At 38.0% G+C, this 19,656-nt stretch overlaps 1 protein-coding gene across 8 annotated transcripts in view; it reads right to left on the bottom strand.

Moving 5' to 3' along the window:
• Nucleotides 1–19,656, bottom strand: part of stxbp5l (syntaxin binding protein 5L) — a 160,728-nt gene that overhangs the window by 16,209 nt on the left and 124,863 nt on the right. For 4 of the 8 annotated variants that reach the window (XM_039682073.2, XM_039682075.2, XM_039682074.2 and 1 more), the window contains one exon: nt 19,516–19,581. In XM_039682073.2, the coding sequence (XP_039538007.2) occupies nt 19,516–19,581 (66 nt within the window). Of the gene's footprint in view, nt 1–4,201; nt 4,256–11,297; nt 11,403–19,515; nt 19,582–19,656 lie in introns of all 8 variants that reach the window. The other 4 variants (XM_039682068.2, XM_039682072.2, XM_039682071.2 and 1 more) reach the window with 2 other exon arrangements.

The raw sequence follows: 19,656 nt of genomic DNA, 5'->3' as shown, positions 1-19,656 counted from the left end.
CTGTAACAACGGGCATAGCATTAGCAGGAAACCCAACTGAGAACAGAGAGAGAAGAGTGTGTGTCAGAGAGAGTAGTGAAGAGGGCAGTGGGATGAAAACAATATGGCTGCAAAGGAAAGCAGTAAGAGGAAGCGGTCACATCATAGCAGCTTTAAGCAGCCAAAAATCATTTCTTTTTGAAAAGGAATAGAAAAAAATCTAAAGGGAAGAAAAATGGGAGAAGGACAGAGGAAAAAAATTAAAAAGAAATTGCATAAGGAAGGGAAAAGGAAAAGGAAAAGAAGAACGAGGATAATAGAAAGGAACAAGAAAAGGAACAGAAAAAAAATAGGGAAAAGGCAATGGTGTTTTCTTTTAAAAAGGTAAGCATTCAAAGAGGCTTTCTCATCCTCAGACACTTGAAAGAATGAAGTTGGAGGACTTTATTCGCCAGAAAAACAGAAGCTTCCATCTGCAGACTGAGTATGCAGAAAAAGACCCAGATCCAAACTCTCAGAATCTAAAACAGCACATTGTTCAGCAGCACCTTCACCAGACCTGGATCAAAGTCTTACTAGAATCTATCTGTAGCCAGAACCTCTCAGTTGGATGTACCACATACCTTCTAGATTTTGACTGACTATTTTGACATTCTAGCTGTATATTTTCAATCTCCCTCCCTCTATTTTATAGCTATCAATCAATTTCATGCCAACGCAGCCAACCAAATCCAGTCTGTCTGCTGTCATTTCATATCAGTGGGATTTATACTCAGTCATTTTGATATCGCACAGCAGACTTGGGAACCAAAACTTTGACACTGACTCATGATGAAACAAAGCACTATTAAGAACACCATCTGCTGTAAATTTGTGAACCTTAAAGACTACATTTGTTATTTTCTTTTTTATGCCTTTGTTGTAAAAGTTAACATTTTGAGGTCAGAAAGATTTGTAAAAAATAAATGAATACATTTATTCAGCAAGGACACATTCATTTGATTAAAAAAAAGACAGTAATTGATAATTGCTGCTTTTCCACCGGCAGGCCAAACCACGCTCTTTACTTAAAGGGATAGTTCACATTGAAATTAATTTTTGGTATGTTTTAGCTTACCTCGAGGGCATCCAAGAAGTATTTGGATGGTGTCTTTGTTTCCGCAGTAGTTTCATTTTTTATATTTTTAGGTCAAACCATTTTGTCTGTCAGTCGTATAATGCAGGTCTATGGACACCACCTCAAAGAGCATGCACAGAGAAATCCAAATTAAACATGATTCAATGATTCGTAAATGTGAGTAAACATTGATGGCCTAAGACACAAAACGAGCAGTTTGTGTGAGAAAACGAACAGTATTTACATCGTTTTACCTCTTTATACCACAGCCACGTCCAAGAGGTCTGAAAAAAAAATTCAATGTTGTCTATTGATATATCGAAATAGTCTTTCATAGCGATTTCCTGAAACAGGTTTAGATCTTCACAGTGAAAGGTAACATTTTTGAAATCTCTGTGTAAACAATGAGTGAGGTACACGCGAAGCAAGAGATGACTTCCGGCACTTTCCGGAGCTTGAATAGACCGAAGAGCCTGCGCCCTCAGATCACTTGGACGTGACTGTGATTACAAGAGGTAAAAACGATATAAATACTGTTCGTTTTCTCACACAAACCGCTCGTTTCGTGTCTTAAGCCATCAATGTGTACTTACATTTACGAGTCATTAAAGTCCCCGTGAAATCAAAATTGAACCTATTTACTTTGTTAGCGCATATTACTAGTCTTGTGGTGAACAATTAATCCGTGCAAGTGAATATATATAAAAAAAATGTTTTACCTTAGTAATCTTTAATCAAAATCTGAAAAGTTACTTCCGGTCTGGAACGGTTTCTTTTTCTGATGACGTAGGTTTCACAGTTTGGGTGGGGAAACGCTTAACCACTCCCCTCAAACCGTTAGTTTGCTATGAGCGAGAGATGGAGAGGAGGAGCGCTAGAGTAAAACCCTGCCCTCTGTTCAATATTCCGTTTCACTTGGAAATACGTCACAGCACTGGAGAAAAATCGTGTGCAACTTCCGGTTCACAGGGACTTTAAATCATGTTCAATTTGGACTTCTCTGTGCATGCTCTTTGAAATGGTGTCCATAGACCATACCAAACATACCAAAAATTAATTTCAAAGTGAACTATCCCTGTAACTGTTCCATTCCGTTCTGGTTTCATTTTCCACAGTGGGGCAGATAACGGACGCTCCATGAAATGTAATACAAATGTGTCAGTCATTGCCTTGGTAATGCAACGGTTTACTGATGTTATGAGATGTACTGTAAATGGCAACCGTGTTATGGAGGACTATCAGATATTTCTTTTAATTTTATTATTAATTTGTGTTTACATCACTTAAATAGTGTGATTTAGTCAGCAACAGAGAAACTGGTAGCTACATGCATTCTACCAGCACTGTAAGCTAACCATACTGATAATTCCAGGCCAAGAACAGTTTCTTATCATGTCTTGCCATACCAGGCTTAAGTGGAAAAAACAACTGAACCGCTCCTTAACTTTCTTAGAACCGTTTGGCCCGACTTTTTAACACTGCAAATGTTTCTTGAGCAGCAAATCAACATATTATAATGATTTCTGAAGGTGACTGAAGACTGGAGTAATGATACTAAAAATTCAGCTTTGTCGTCAGAGGAATAAATTACATTCCATAGAAAACAGTTATTTTAATTTAATTTTAATAAGAAAATAAATCCATCTAAATTCAAGTTTTTTTTTTTTGGGGGGGGGGGGGGGGGGGTTTGGCAAGAGACCCCAAAGTTATGAACAATACATCTATGCTATTTTGTAGCAATTTTTGTTATGTCATTAAAATCGTGAACTAACTAAAATCCATCTTAAGATGGTAATCTATCAACTAATTTTCCTGCAAGACTGATTTTCTGTTCATCATCATAATCTTCATGAGAAGAGGCAGGATGAGAAAGCCCAAAACATGTAGCCCAGTCCGCAGACATCTTTACATCTGTTTTCCCTGGCCTGCACTAGGGTCAATGTTTCTAAATGGGCCCATGACAATGAAAAAATCCAAATCGAGGGTTTAAGGACAGTAAAAAATATTGAGGAAGCCCCAGTGCACTCAAGGGGAGACAGTTCACCTTTAGACATCCACACAAACTCTCTATCTCAGCCTCATACACATACATTACACTCACACAGCACTTAAAAAATAGCTTCTAAAAATAAGCATTGATTTTTTTGTCCTTTTTCTGTTTTTATGACCTAAACCTTCAAGATATTTTCAAATTACAAAATGACACAAGACTCTACTGTGCTTTCAAAATTCAACTATTTTTCAAGAACAAATCTAAACCTTCGAGGATTAGAAACAAGTGTAATTTTTCATGGCCCAGGCGGTCTATTTTCCATTGTAATGCTGCAAAGCTTGACCTGTTGAAGGAACACTTTCATTATTAAACATTAGGTCATGTTTGGCACAAGAAATTGGAAAGGAAATTGTTCAGCCCTCAGAAAAAAAGTGTGTTAGTCACAGCCTAGCATGAAACAAAAAGCCAGACAAGAGGAAATAAAAAGGAAAAGAGAACAAGGATAGATACTCAGCGAAAGAGACAGAGTGAGACAATTCGAAGTATATTCATAAAAGGCTGAAGAATGATCCAAGTCACGATGACACAAGCTCGCTTGCAGAGAATGAGCTCATTACATTAGTGCATGTCGTTCAGAGGTAGAGGATGGTCCAATCACAAATGAGCAGGCTTTTATAGAGTTAGAGAATGGTCCAATAAGGTTAGAGCATGTTCTGAGGTATAGAATGACCCAATTACAATGGAGCAAGGCCGTTTAGACGTAAATGATGAATCAGTCGCGAAAGAGCGAGATTTCAGAGTGATACCTTTCTCAACTTAAGAATGATTATGTTGAACAAACCACCTTTGCAAACACTTGCAAAATGTGCATTGAGAAGCATTTTTTATTAAAAGGTCAAACGCAGAAATGTGAGCGAAATTTTGCACTACTTCATGGATTCAAATGAGAAGAAAGTGAAAGAATAGAAAAAAAAAATGCATTAAAAATGAACTTTTAAATGCAAAGACGAGGGTCTTCATCATGTCATTCTCAACAGGATGGAAACAGAGAAAGTTGATGAATCGAAGGCAAGAATAAAGAACAAGAACTGCTCGCTTTCGGCCTACCGTACCAAGATCAGTCTTAAGATCTGTGGGTAGACTTAACTTTCTGCCTGGTCCCTTGACTGAAACAAAACAAAATAGGACAGGAAGGAGAAATTAATCAATTTAAGAAACCAAAACAAAAGGCAAAAGATGCAGAGGTCAAGTAATGAGAATAATTTGGCTCAAATAATGAGACAAATTAAAAAAAGCTCCAAAAAAAAAAAAAAGTGTAAAACATGCAGATGTACACACTTCCAAGCAAGCAATTTTGCATTTAAAAGACTTCAAATAGCCATCCAAACACAGCCCTGACATATAGGATAAAACATGGCAAATTTTGGGCTGTCAGTGAAAATGTAATAGTCGTCTAACCGTAGCCTAAAAATAGGCCACGCATAGAACATGTCAAAGAAATGAAACCAAACACCTTTTAATCACTGTTGACTTTGCTAACATAGTGGAATACCAAACATCTCTCAAGTTATTTAGGCAAAAACATGTGACAAATTCAGTTTTTTTTTTTTGCCAAGTTGGTTACTCATAGCCAAACTATATCGGGTCTATAGTTAACCGAGACTGTGAAATGACGGCTATTGCTTGCTGGAATGTGACGATTCATTCAACAGTCATGCACAATCGTATACTGCCAGACAAACAGATTTATCTGTACTTGTCTTTACACAAGTAAACGCACTCATGCAGAAAGCATCTCAGCACAAACACATAAAACAATAAATCATGATCCATTTTTATTTCCATTTCCTCCTATTTTGATAGGGAAACCTCATGAATTGATTCAAATAATTGCAAAAAATGCAGGAATAGAATATAGGATCTATTGTACTGTATTGAACAGAAACAACAAAACCACGGAGAAACCATTCACATACACTCATATAAATGATTAATAGGAACACCTGTTCAATTTCTCATTAATGCAATTATCTAATCAACCAATCACATGGCAGTTGTTTCAATGCATTTAGGGGTATGTTCCTGGTCAAGACAATCTCCTGAACTCCAAACTAAATGTCAGAATGGGAAAGAAAAGTTTTTTAAGCAACTTTGAGCGTGGCATGGTTGTTGGTGCCAGACGGGCAGTCTGAGTATTTCACAGTCTGCTCAGTTACTGGGATTTTAACGCATAACCATTTCTAGGGTTTACAAAGAATGGTGTGAAAAGGGAAAAATATCCAGTCTATGACAGTCCTGTGGGCGAAAATGCCTTGTTGAAGCTAGAGGTCAGAGGAGAATGGGCCGACTGATTCAAGTTCATAGAAGAGCAACTTTGACTAAAATAAGCACTCGTTACAACCGAGGTATGCAGCAAAGCATTTGTGAAGCCACAACACACACAACCTTGAGGCGGATGGGCTACAACAGCAGAAGACCCCACCGGGTAACACTCATCTCCACTACAAATAGAAAAAAAGAGGATAAATTGCAAGAGCTCACCAAAATTGGACAGTTGAAGACTGTAAAATGTTGCCTGGTCAAATGAGTCTCGATTTCTGTTGAGTCAGAATTTGGTAGTAAACAGAATAAGAACATGGATCCATCATGCCTTGTTACCACTGTGCAGGCTGGTGGTGGTGGTGTAATGGTGTGGGGAATGTTTTCTTGGCACACTTTAGGCCCCTTAGTGCCAATTGGGCATCATTTAAATGCCACGGTCTACATGAGCATTGTTTCTGACCATGTCCATTCCTTTATGGCCACCATGTACCCATTCTTTGATGGCTCCTTATTCCAGCAGGATAATGCACCATGTCACAAAGCTCGAATCATTTCAAATTGGTTTCTTAAACATGACAATGAGTTCTCTGTAATAAAATTATCCCCACATTCACCAGATCTCAACCCAATGGAGCATCTTCGGGATGTGGTGGAATGGGAGCTTCGTGCCATGGATTTGCATCCCACAAATCTCAACTGCAAGATGCTATCCTATCAACATGGGCCAGCATTTCTAAAGAATGCTTTCAGCACCTTGTTGAATCAATTCCACGTAGAATTATGGCAGTTCTGAAGGCGGAAGTGGGTCAAACACAGTATTAGTATGGTGTTCCTAATAATCCTTTAGGTGAGTGTATGTGCATGCACACAACTGGCAAAACATAACACACAAAAAGGTTGAAAATAAAGTGTAAAGAGATAAATAAAAGCAAGGTCAACATTTTGCAAGCATTTTGCACCGCAAAGGTTAGAGTGTACACTGAGCTGAATATCAAGAACAATATTAGTATGGCAAGAAATGGGATTTAACAGAAGATTTAAAAAATATAGATTTAAATTACTAATTCAACACCAGTTCCCATTGCTATGGAGCCAAATAAATTTAATAGCCAGGAATCTTATTAATCTCAATTTCTCTATTTCAATTATGTACTCTGTCCAGAACGCTAAAACACACTGAGCAGAATACTTTCCAAGATTACTCTTCTCCTCAGTATCAGTTCAATTAAATGTTTTTAAAGTAGGGTGTGATTTTAGAATGTCATTTTCAGAATGTTGCTAATGCTTTTCCACTTATGGACTCCATGTAATGGTTTGATGAATGCAATTTGCTTTCCTTTTAAACCAAGAATATCTATAATAATCTGGAGAAAGCCACCCATTAGCACGCCTATTCATCTTGGCTGGAGCAACCCCCCCCCCCCCATTTTATACTTTTAAAGGTAGGGTATGCAATTGCATAGAGTCTATCAATAGCAAGCTTTGAAAGCAAAGGATCCCAACCTTCCTTTAGAGTGCTTTCCAAAGCCACGTCCCCTCCAAAACAAAGGAATGCACAAAGCAGAGTCTGCAAAGCGTCATGAGACGAGACGGCAAAAAAAATTAAATAAAAAAAATGAACGTGAACAACTTACAGAGCTCTTATTCGTACCACCTGACTGCTGCAGATTTATTTTGCCATTCATAGTGACACAGTAAAGCAAAAATTTGAGTCTGAGGACGTGGACAGCTCTGGATACGTCACGGGTTGCCATCTCGTAATTGTGGTTATGGCATAGTGTTAACCCAGAATAAGCTTATTGTTTTGGTTTGGGAGGTTTTGGTATATTTCTCAATTTAGTATATCCGGGATATCCTAACCATAACCAGTATAACTTTATATAATGCTTGCAAACATTTTTACATTTAATTTTGAATATGATTTTTAACCAGCCAAATCTTGACCCCATGGTGCTGATATTTCCTAGTAAAGGAGGAAGATGCAATGGCTCCTATCGAAAGACTTTTTTTTTAGGATTTGGACTAAAAGCAACAAAATTCCAATTTTGATTTCATTGGTCTTTAAACTCGATTAAACCTCAGATATTAGGAACAAAAAAATAGTTACAAATAACAAGCTCTACTTAAAAAACAAAAACAAAAACAAAAAAAAAAACGTAATTTCATACTAAATAGATGGAGCAGTATTATTCTCTCTCCCACTCTTCTTCCAGGAATGTGGAAATGGATAAGATTTAAGAGTCAGCCAAAGCGGAAATTGTTCCTGGAAATAGCAGTAATTAAAATTCCAGGATCAGTAACCTGTGCCTTATTGTGGAATCCTTCCCATTACTCTTAAAACGGATAAGATCAGTCTGAACATAGAGTGTAAACATGAAAGACAGATCAAGATGCGGTGTGGACTTGACTACCTATGTTGATACAAGTACATTAAATTCATTTAATTATCTGCGTACGTGTGTGTGGTGTGGTGTGTGTGTGTGTGTGTGTGAGAGAGAGAGAGAGAGAGAGAGAGAGAGAGAGAGAGAGAGAGAGAGAGAGAGAGAGAGAGAGAGAGAGAGAGAGAGAGAGTATAAAACCGTCTGTCTGAATAAACACATGTTGAACATCTTTGGTTATTGTTATCCAGCGGCACAGCTAAAATGGCAAACATAACAGCTGGCATCCATTGATTTCAACATCAGGCCTCAAGTGGCCACACTGTTTCATTGTTTTTCTTTCCATGGCATAATTTCAGGAGTTGTTTAGCCGCTCGTTAAAATGTTCAGAACACCATAGCTTCAATCCCGTCAACTCCTCTGTGAGCCTGACTGAAATGAATGGTAATTTGTGACTGTTTTTGGATTGTTCACAAAAAATGTCTTCTGCTATCCTCACTGCAATTTGCATGAATTACCGACTCTTTGCTTTCAGCTCCGGTCATTTTCCACTAATTCAAAGAGGTGGATATGCGTCAGGAGTAAAGATGCAGACGCCAGACTCTACAATGAATTCAAAGGAATTTCATTTCAGAAACATGCAATAGCATTTTTGACCCTGAATGTTGTCAGAAATTAACCTTTGTTTTTTACTTATTGATCTGTAAGACTGGGGCTTTATTAGTGCTGTTCATATTCAAAAGACATTTGGGTATAAAGTGTTTTAATTGTGTGATGCCCTCTTCAGGTTGAACAGTGGCTACTGCATTTGAATTTTCCAATTGGAAGTTGTGGTGCCACGTGACGTAAGCAGGCACCAGCTCACTACGCCTTTGGTACAAGCTCACAACGCCCTTGGCTTAGGCTCCTGGCATAAAAACATCTTGTTTCGCCAAAACCACTGTAGCGAGTCAGGAGTTGGAATTTAGAGTATTGAAAACGATCAGGATAGTGTATATTAACATCTAGTTAGCATAGCATTTATACAGTTATTTAGATTACTTTGTGTAGCCAGGTAGTTAATTAGCATAGTTGTTATTGTAGTATTGTTAGAAGCATAGTTAGTTGGTAGCATAGTATTGCATTAGATAGGATAGCTTCAAGTTACCACACTCCACCACAGCGGCGTCTTGATGTGAGTGAGCATATATTTTTAATCACAATTTATGTTCCTTCCTATTAGGCTAAAGTTGATGCCTCTGGGGGCAGCAAAAACAACTTAAAATACTCCATTTATGGTCATTCAGACTTAAGAAATATGAAAAAAAAATAATAAACTGTGAAATGTCTTGCAATCGAAACAAAACATTGTGCTTTGTAAAATAAAGAAAATAAACCGGGCATGCTTTCTGCCTCTTTTTTTTCTGGAGCACGTCTCTAAAATTAAACAAAACTCAAAAAAAAGTCACATTGGTATAAGCAATATATCTTCATAAACATTTAAGTCTCTGCTATTAAATTATCTAATTCAAAACGAAAACAAATATTCTCTGTTCATGTAATCTGTATGAAAAAGATAGAGATGTCAGTCATTCTCATGGCAACTCATTATCTGCTAATGTGAACATGCGAGAGCACGCGATATTGAAACGTGGGTCTCAGATGCACGACCCATCAGCCCCGTCCTCGGTTTGTCCCCTCTGTCTCCGTTGGGCTCTGCCCACTTTTCCAGCATTTTTCAAATATTGCCAGTGGGTGGAGTCAGGCTCTGATCAGGGGTTCAGTTACCCTTTAAATACAAAGGCAAATCTTGCATTTTACTCTCTTGTAAGCCTTTCGTCAAAAATATATTAAATTATTCTGTCTGGCCAAAAAAATATGCCACTAATTAGCATCGCCAATTTGGTGACCAGGTTTTTGTTGTTTTAAACATTTTAAAATGAGCCAACACTTAAGGCCATTCACATGCAGCACATTTACAAAAGTGAACAAAAGTATTATTAGCATAGATGTAATTTTCATGCTTGTAGCCATTCTCCCTGCCATGCTCTCAAAGCTTTGCAGTCTGGCACATTTGTGTAGCGTTTGCATCACATAAATCCATGTTACATTAGTTAAAGGGATACTTCAGGATTTAGCATTAAGCTTTGTATTAGTGGAAAACCTGTAGTATTTTCGAATTACCATGGTTTCCACTCTCATATCCCCCTGAGACGAGAGATTTATGTCTTTTTTTGTCAAGAAAAATTCCTCCGATGAGGCAAAAATCGCCATTTTGCGACATCAAAGGATTTTTTTTGGCCAGAGACTAAAGACTACAGTCAGTAGTCAATCATCAATCATTCCCATTGGTGAATTTGAATGTAGTGTTTTCATGAATGCTAAACAAGTGATTGGTTGATGTGCGTTTTAACAGTGCTAAGAAAATTCCCGCTCCTCCGTGAGAGATACGAGACTGGTGCATCTCACAGGTGTCGCTCATCGGTAATCACGCCACCGTCCTCGCGTCGTTCTCCTGCGGCCCTCAGTCTCGTCCTGCTCACCAAATCCCGGATATTTTGGGTGATCTCGAAACACATTTTCGGGCAGACTCATCACAGAGACTCACTAGTAGCCTAGACTTGTAGTTTAACTACTGCACGATCTGCTACCGGTAGGCGTGGCCTTCTAGGGCAGCGAAGCAAGTGCATTTTGGGAGTTACTGTCTTTCATCCACATAAGCCAAAAATCCATTTTCTGGCTTTTCTCAGTCTAGAAAGCTCCAAATTCAAAAATAATTTCACATTTCTTCTACATAAATTACCTATTTTAAATACAAGTTCATCTTTCCAGAGGTATCCCTTTAAGTAACTATTGTCTATAGTTGACATAAAGCTGCTAATGCTAGTCATTCCAAAATTTCACCTAGGATAACTTTGCACCAAACCAACTAACTATACATTTAAATTGTAGGTATTTGCAATGCTTTCCATGACTTTTAGAAAACAGATAACAGATTAAACAATTAGGAGGACTAGTCATTAAAATATAAATAAATCAGTAAATTAATTCGATTTCAAGATGATATTCTTAATGTCTACAAACACATTAGCATGTGTGATAGCAAAAAACTAGCATGTTCTCAACAACACATATGAACTGAAGCCCTGTTGGTGTCTAAATAAAACCAATTAAAAAAAATATTCAGGGTTACTGGACCTCAACGATCAACGCTCCGTCTGTGCTAGCCACAATATCACCCCTCTCGTAAACACACATAACACATACTACTTACTACCATGCCCCAATCACACACAAGCCTACAATAGCCCCACGTGAAGCACACTTACACATACACACATTCACACTCACACACACACCTACACCTCAGGAGCACAGAACGTAGCACTACGAGCATGATGCTACATCTACTGCAGCATGCAACCCCCAAAACAAACACACCCACACACACGCAGATTCAAACGTTGAAGCACATGAGCCGCGGGCTTGGTGCGTGTGGGTGGTTTTAAGGGTCTGGACACATTCTTACCATTGTCCAACAGGTAAAAAACAGGGCTGTAGTGGCAGGACCGGAGGTTGGACACAGGTTCCCCTGTGCCTCGAGGGTCATTATGGAGGGAAGGGGAGTAGGGTGCTGGAAATCAAAGATCACACAGTCATTGTCACATTCTAGGCTAAATCATATACAGCAGAGCCAAACAGCTTGTTACTATAGGACATTCAAATTTATAATAGGAGGTTGTAGAGGTATGCTAAAACAGGAGAAACTCATACACAAAATATTTTGAAAAATCTGCTACTGTCACAACTCAAACACATTATGGACCCTCAACTAAAACCAAATCTGGTCTCAAATTCCTCTTTATTTTTTACAAAAAGTTAGCCAAAAGCAGACACTAATTTTATGTCAAACGCTGTATCTAGAGTACTTCACAAACTTCACACACTTTCCAAAATCTAACAGTAACAACGACAAAATTACAGTTCCATAAGGACCATTGTCAAAGATGATTGACGATTAGCATACATTTTGGACTGTGGTATGGTTCTGTTCTGTGCAACAACTCCAAGCCCATCCATGCAGCCTAGCATAGGTAAAAGCAGGGAGAGCAACGTGATTTTTAATCTGTTAAGAGACTGATATGATGAAAAAAATTAGAGCTTTTTGTCACTAATTTTAAAAATCTTATAGGCATGCCATTGGTTTACTGAGGAGCACCAGATGTGTTTACATTTGCAGATGTTTCAGTGCACACAAGTCTTCATCAGTTGTAGAACGGTGGAGACTCCCCCTGCATTCGACCTGACAACCAGTAGACAAAACTAATAACTCTTTTTAAAACTTAACTATTTGTTTTAAGAAAACAGAAATACAACTGATTATGCAGAGAGGTAAAAGTCTCCTTTTAATCAGAGGAGAAGAAGAGATTAACAGACAAATGCACGGAAATGCAAGGGTCAACAAATCTTTCTGACTTTCAGTGAAAACAGAGAAAAGTAAAATGTGACGACATAGCGGAGTATAAAATACTGCTATCTAAAAACAGGGCAATGACAATGTGTGGAGTAACTCCCAAATTCCTTCACAGTGCTCTCCAAAGCCACGTCTCCTCCAAAACACATGCACACGCACAGCCAGAGCAGAGTCTGCCAAGCGTCACGAAAGATGGCTTTAAGTGACCTAATATCTCAAATCACTTAAAGAGCACAACATCATGGGTTGCCATCTCTAATTATGACATAGTGTGAATGCAGCATGTGCTCGTTGTTTTGGATCATGAGGAACTGTAAGAGGTGGCTGCTGTTTGTTTGCAAAACTCTGCATAGCCTCATGGAACACACTGATGAAGTGTGATGTCTGTGCGAGCAGGGTGTGCGGACATGCAATGATTAAATAATGTTCTTCAAACTTTCTATTCATTACAAAACACTGAAAAATCTATAACAGTTTCAGCAAAAAAAAATATGTAGTAGCACAACTGTTTTCAACATTGATAATAATAAGAAATGTTTCTTGACCACCAAAATCAGCATATTAGAATGCTTTCTGAAAGATCATGTGACACTGAAGACTGGAGTAATGATGGTGAAAAGTTATAGCTAAAAACAGAGTAGTTGACTGGTCTAAGCTGATTATTATTGAACAGCTACCCTGTATTATCCCACTATTAAAGATCTGGAAGCAAGTTTCAAAATACAGCGATATCAAGGTTTAGACTGAAAATGACAGTAAAAATCATATTTCATCAGAAGGAGAGATGTTTTGAATATTTAATGATGATATGACACATTAAGTAAAGCTTTTGTGCTCTGGAAGGGATAGTGCACTCATCATTGCAGGTTAGACAGAAACAATAAGCTTTGTGTCCTTTCACGTCCACTTTCTTCTGCTCTTATTTATCCCTTTCATTCCAGAATTGTATTTTATTTTAACTAAAAAATATCTTTGCTGTTCACAGTCGATGGCTGAGATTTCGGCTTATTAACCACCTGGCAAAGTGCCACAATCAAAAGGCCTCAGCACCCCACCTCAACTCTAAAGACAAAAAACAACACCCACAAAAATAACGACTAGTCAACTAGACAGAGTGATAACATTTAAAATAAATTCAAAATGGATTGGGGCCAATTACTGGACCTGATGGACAGCAGGGGAGACCAAATAACAGAGAGGAGATGTGGTTGAGGTCAGAGATGATTTGAATAAGTGCAAATGATATGCGAGAAAGATGTGATAGTGAGAAATTGAATAAAAAAAAAAAAAAATCAAGATAATATTATAGGACATCAACCTTTTACAGAAAAAGTAGAAATATAAATAGTGAAAGCAGAGGGTAATTTTATGTCAATTGAGGTGAAGTTTGCACAGGAAGTGCTTGTAATGGTAAAGGGTTTGTGCCCCTGAGCAAACACAGGAAAAACAGCAGCGGAAAAATCTGTGCAATATTGAGTTCATTCATTATTCATCTCTTCTGGCTTATTGCTACTTTCAAAAAAAAAAAAAAAAAAAAAAAAAGCACACATCTAAAAGCTGAGACAGTAATAACAAATAAATATAAATTTGTTGGTAATAAAATATAAATGTAATAAAAATATAAAATGGACAAATAACAACAGTGTCATCAAAAATTTATTTCGCACAGCTAATTTCCACCATCCTAAGGTTAAAAATCTTTCCTGACAATGACAAAAATTGTCCTGACAACAAATAGTTCGCTTTCATAGGTTCACTCAACACTACGTAGCTTTAAGACACATTGGGAACGCCCTCTGGGTGTGCCGATTGTCTGAAGCCCTTATAGAATCATGCCAATTCATTGGCTGATAGTGCGGGCGCCACCCCAATGCTCTTACGTTGTAACATTATATACGCGCATGCCCCATCTGCTCCTCAGATTTCTCTGTCTTCAAGAAGTGGCGATTTCATGCCCTTCGCTTTTGGATTTTCTGAGCCTGAAAAATTTGAATTACAACTGCTTCGTCATCTTCTGAACTTCAGCGACTGGAATAAGTGGAACTCTTATAAAATATCCAGCGACTGGAATAAGTGGAACTCTGTTCTCCTTACGGTGAAGTGCAATGGAATATCGTCGTTGCTCTACGCCATGCGAGCGACGACCCTCACAGTAAGTGCGTTAAGTGTTTGGGTTTTTCGCATGCCTGTGAGGCTGTTTTAGGTTTGTCTAAATTTAAATTCTTTGACAATCTGCTTCCCAAAACCCTCCGCTCTAGGCTTGCGGTTTTAGAAAATTTGTTTCCAACCATTGCACTCCCGAGACCGCCGAGGCCTCTCGAGGTTCCGCGACCTGGGGTTTGGACGTAGAGCTCGAGGATTTTGAGTATGAGCAGACAGCACGTGAGATGGTTTCTATCGGGCTGGAAAACGTAATTTATACTGCAGCTTCCGACTCCGAGGATTTCTGGCCTGCTTTAACGGACGACGTGGGGCTACAAGGACGGGAAGGTATAGAGTAAACGGGCGACCATTTAACATTTAACGGACGACGTTATCCCACCTAGCGGCCAAGAATCACTGCTTACTGCAGCTTACACAGAACTTTTGAAGCTTTTGAAAAGGAAAACAAAAAAGCGGAAAAGCTCGCTAAACTCGACGAGAGAATTTTTTTTTTCTTCTAGACGTCCCTATTTCACAGTCTGGTCTGTTTGGAGAAGCGGTCAACATGGTGTTTGAGTAATTCCGACCTGCTGAGTCTCAGTCGGCTGCGTTTAAGCAGTTTATGCCTAGGCGGTTCAAGAAACCGGCCTCTATAGCTTCCTTGAGCCGTTCCTGAACCTCTGGTCAGAAAAAGGAGAGCTCAACTCCATCTAAGTGTCTTGCTCAGGGACACACTGGTGTCTCACAGTGGATTTGAACCCGGGTCTCTCACACCAAAGGCATGTGTCTTATCTACTGCGCCATCACCACCCCTTGATTTCCTGTCGAGGTAGAAGCTCAGGTCAGGGGAATGAATGTTGAACCGCCAGACGGTGGCGGAAGTGGACCTCTTTGCATCTCAGGAGTCGTCCCATACCCGGACTGGTTCTCCCTGAGTCCACCAGCTCCGTTGGGGATAGATGCATTCACCAACCCGTGGCCGATGCAGAAAGTCTATACCTTCCCGTCCTTGTAGCCCCATTCTGGCCGTCCCAGCCATGGTTTTTGGAGCTCATTCCTCTGCTTAGGCTAGTTTATGCATGGGTGAGGCGCCCAAAACCAGCACGCTCCCCTGGAGTTTCCTGGTGGGACCTGTCAGTTGTCTTCGAGGGCTTGACAGAGGCTCCCTTCGAGCCCTTGGAGTCACCCCCTGAGCAGATTCTGACTCTCAAGGTTGCTCTTGTGTTAGCTTTAACTTTGTTGAAGCGAAAAGGGGACTTACAGGCTCTCTCTATTAGCGAGTTATGCTTGGAATTCACTCCTGGTCAGGTTAAGGGTACTTTAAGGCCGAGACTAGGGTATGTATATTTGAAAAAAAAAAAAAAACAAAACAAAAAAAACATTGTATATTTAAAAAAATAAATCATATCTACATCTTTAAATGAATTTCATATACAGATTTTGTTGTTTTGTCCTTCCTCTTAGAGACTGTGAGACTAGAGACTTGTGAATGTGAATTATTATATTTTAGAAACTAAAGGATAAATAATAAATTATTCATTATTTCATTTGTGGATTTGTGTAAAATTGTGACTGTTCCTTTGTGGTGTAATTTCCACCGCAGAAAATTATTTTCCCCCAAATATATGAAATAATATAGTAAAAATTACCCTAAGTTTTCACACAAAAAAAAAAAATATATATATATATATATATATATATATTTTTTTTTTTTTTTTGTGTGAAAAGCTAGGGTAATTTTTTACTCAGGTTACAAAACAGTGTCAATTAATAGCTTGAGATGAAATATGAGATGTGTAATATGTGAAGAAAACAAAAAAAAATCAAGATAAATATAAATTGTTAATATTATATTTAATATTGTTTACAATATTTTGTTATTTTTAATCAGCTATAATTGTGTCGGATTATGCAAAAAGTGTAAAAATAAAGTGTATTAGGATACATAAAACGAAGAATATCAGGAATTTTATTATAAAAAAACTATTTAAAATGTCTCAATCAACGTCATTTCCACCACAGAATGCTATTAAACACAATACTGTACATAATTAGAGAAAAAAAAAATACAAGCATTATGCAATTCTACTGTGATGCACAGTATTTTGGACATTATACTAGTGACTAGTGTATGTTTTCTAAAAGTTCACTATAGTGTTTGTTTGTATCCATATTTAAACAATACACAGGCACATTTACAAGCACTAAATACCAACATGAATGCAATGAAATCTACTCCCTCAAACACAAACAAATAATGTTTTTTTTTCCATCATATTATCCCTCATTATAATCATTATTTATATTTCCTCAGCTAGTCCTTCAAACACTCTTTTTTATGCTTCAATTGCTTATGCAAAGAATCTCAGTCCAATTTTGGGGAAGAATTCCCCAGCCAATCGTAGGAAGCCATTTCTTGCCTCCTGTCATAATAGCTGCTTCCACAAAAACACATCGGAATTACTCAGCAGCATGAAGCCAATGCAACAAATCCCACAGAAGAAAACACAAAGGATACAGTTCTGAAAGCCAGTTCTTCGCCACAGAATTAAAGAAAAATCTCACATATATGACTCCTATATGCTTCACTACAGACGTGAGATCTTAAAAGGAACAGTTTATACAAACTCGACAATACTGTCATTGTTGTATGAAAATGAGCACAGTGAAAATTCCACAAAATGTCTTCTATTTTGATTTCACAGAATAAAGAAATTCATACAGGTTGAGGTCAGATTAAACAATAACCCAATTTTCTCTTTTAGGTGAACTCCTTGGTACACAGCCCCATTTCAGAAGTAAACCTCATGTCTCCTCTCGATCTCTAAAATTACTAATGTCAAGCTACAGCCCTCAGCTTGCCATCCCAAGTGACTTCCATCTTTCAGGTTGCCTGCTGAGCTCAGAACTGGAAAAACAAGCAGAGGCTTCAACTGCACTGAGACATGAGAGTGAACAGAGAGAGAGAGAGAGAGAAAAAGACAGCATTTTGTATTCTTGAGACAACCCAAAAAATGTGCCTCTGATATTTCAAACAACAAAAACTTCCAAACAAAGAGTCAATGCAATATTTCTTCCCCTGAGAAATCAAAGCTTTACTAAAATACTACTTCTAAATTAAGAGCTCTATTTAGATCCTCAAGGACAAGCACCATTGTGTCATCATGTTCAACCCACTGAGACGATGCAAACATTGAGTAAAGCTCTGTAAGCATTATCATATTCTCATAAAAATTCTGCACATAGCTTTAACGACGAAAGGAGGAAAAAAGACACTGGAAGAAGAAAGAATGGAGGAAAGAGCCTCCATTGACTGAAGAACTGTGCTGTGGGAAAACTGAAATAAGGACAGAAGAGAAAAAAAGAGGTTTGAAGGTTTTTGTGACCATTGTTTCACCGTTTTTGTCAGTAAAGCTGAAATGTGTGATTTTTTTTTATTGTAATTTCAAAAAAATAATGACTGTTTTGAAACAGATTTCTCAAACACTCTCTCTGTCATTGTTTTCAGTATTGACTATCAGAGATAGACTGATAGTTATGTGTGGTTGTAGTGGCCAAACATGGGTGTGGATATCAGAACAAGCAGTAGGGGTGATGTTCGTTCGGCTCCTATTGAACATACTGACATACAATACACTATGCACTATGCACTCTACCATATAGTGTATTCATTTTATAAGATTATTTAATTATACAGCATCAGAGTCTGGTAGCCTCTTCCCCTATTCGCTACATAAGCAAAGCTGAAACAGTTAAGTGTCCAACATTCCACCCTTAGTTTTTCAGTTAAAGTGCATTATTCTGGTATTTGAAGTGCACTTCTTGCTGGAATTGTGGGCACACTACCGGCCTAGAATAGTGCATAAGTACGCAAATTGGGACACACCTTAGGTGTGATTATAAAAAGTAATATGGCTATTAAGATGGGCTTGGTCATTAGTGGGTGTGGCTATATAAAGTTAGTGTGACCAATTAATTAAATAGCTGCAATTATCTTATTATTAAGGATATTTGGCTATGTCAGGATTTTTCCTGCATTGAATTTTTTTTTTTTTTTTTTTTTTTTTTTTTGCGGCTGCTAAAATGAATCTTTGTCCAGCCAAAGATTTATTTCATTATTTAATGTGATGATACATGCCGCTTTGTACTGGTAGTTGCTGATAGCCAGCTGCTTTAAAACTCTCCTGAGTGTTTGTGTAAGTGCCTTGTAAAGAGTTCCTATTTGCAAATTTGCATACCTGTTGAGCGCATGAACACAACGGCCAATCAAATGTTTAAGTTAGTCAGAATCCGCTCAAACACAACTTTCATTATAACCAACATAGTATGTAAACACAATGTTAATAAGTGATTCATTGCACAGTGCAGACAGCTTCATTGGTTATAACGGGAGTTTCGCAAGAGTGCAGCATTCTGACAGCTTCAGTCATGACAATGGCAGTGATTTTTGCTCGATTTCTATATTTTTCATGCTGCTAACTACTCATTGCAAAGTTACTGGATTACCAACCATTTTTAAATCTGCAACTGAATCCATTTGATAGTGATATCCATAGCAAAGGACGAAACAAAACAGTCTGATACTGTATGTCAAATAATCTGTGCATAAAGTCTTGGAGTGTAAATTCAATAAATTGACCAGCCACTTTTTCAATGTGTCAAACTTTTTAACTTCGTAAAACAGTCACTGAGTGACTTTTTTATATATAAATGTACAGATTTTTAAATATAGTTACATATTTCAAATAAAAAAATTAGTTCTAAGCACTTTATCTTATGATCTATCCTGACAGAGAGTATTTTTTATTTAATGATTATAGGTAAATTTAAGTTAATATTAAGTTAATATTCTGTTTGCATTTTTTTCAGATTTATTATCAGTACTGGGCTCGCAGTTCACACATGGGTAGGTTACTTTGTACTGTGTGTGTGTGTGTGTGGATGGCCGTGTTCGTCCGCCACCATCAAAGACCATTTTTGATCCAGTATTTTAGATCCAGTATTTTAGGTGTGGTTATATTAAGCGGAAGTGACCAATCACAGGTGTGTCTATCAAAGGTAGAAGTGTGTGTGATTATTAAAAGTAGTGAGAATATGTGAGGTGGGTGTGGTCATGAGTGGGTGTGGTTACCTGAGGTGGGTGACTTGCTCCTCTCTAGGTCCAAAGACACCTGATTATCAGAAAGCTCCGTAAGGCCTGCCATGGAGGAACATGGAAGGCACGGTAAGAGGACGCAGATGATAAAACCACTAGTTTCCATTATCACCAATC

Source organism: Pimephales promelas, chromosome 7, assembly GCF_988280905.1.
Source record: "Pimephales promelas chromosome 7, fPimPro1.hap1.1, whole genome shotgun sequence".
NCBI classification, from domain to species: domain Eukaryota; kingdom Metazoa; phylum Chordata; class Actinopteri; order Cypriniformes; family Leuciscidae; genus Pimephales; species Pimephales promelas.
Note: the sequence above shows the minus strand (reverse complement) of the source record. Positions and strands in the feature narration are given on the sequence as shown.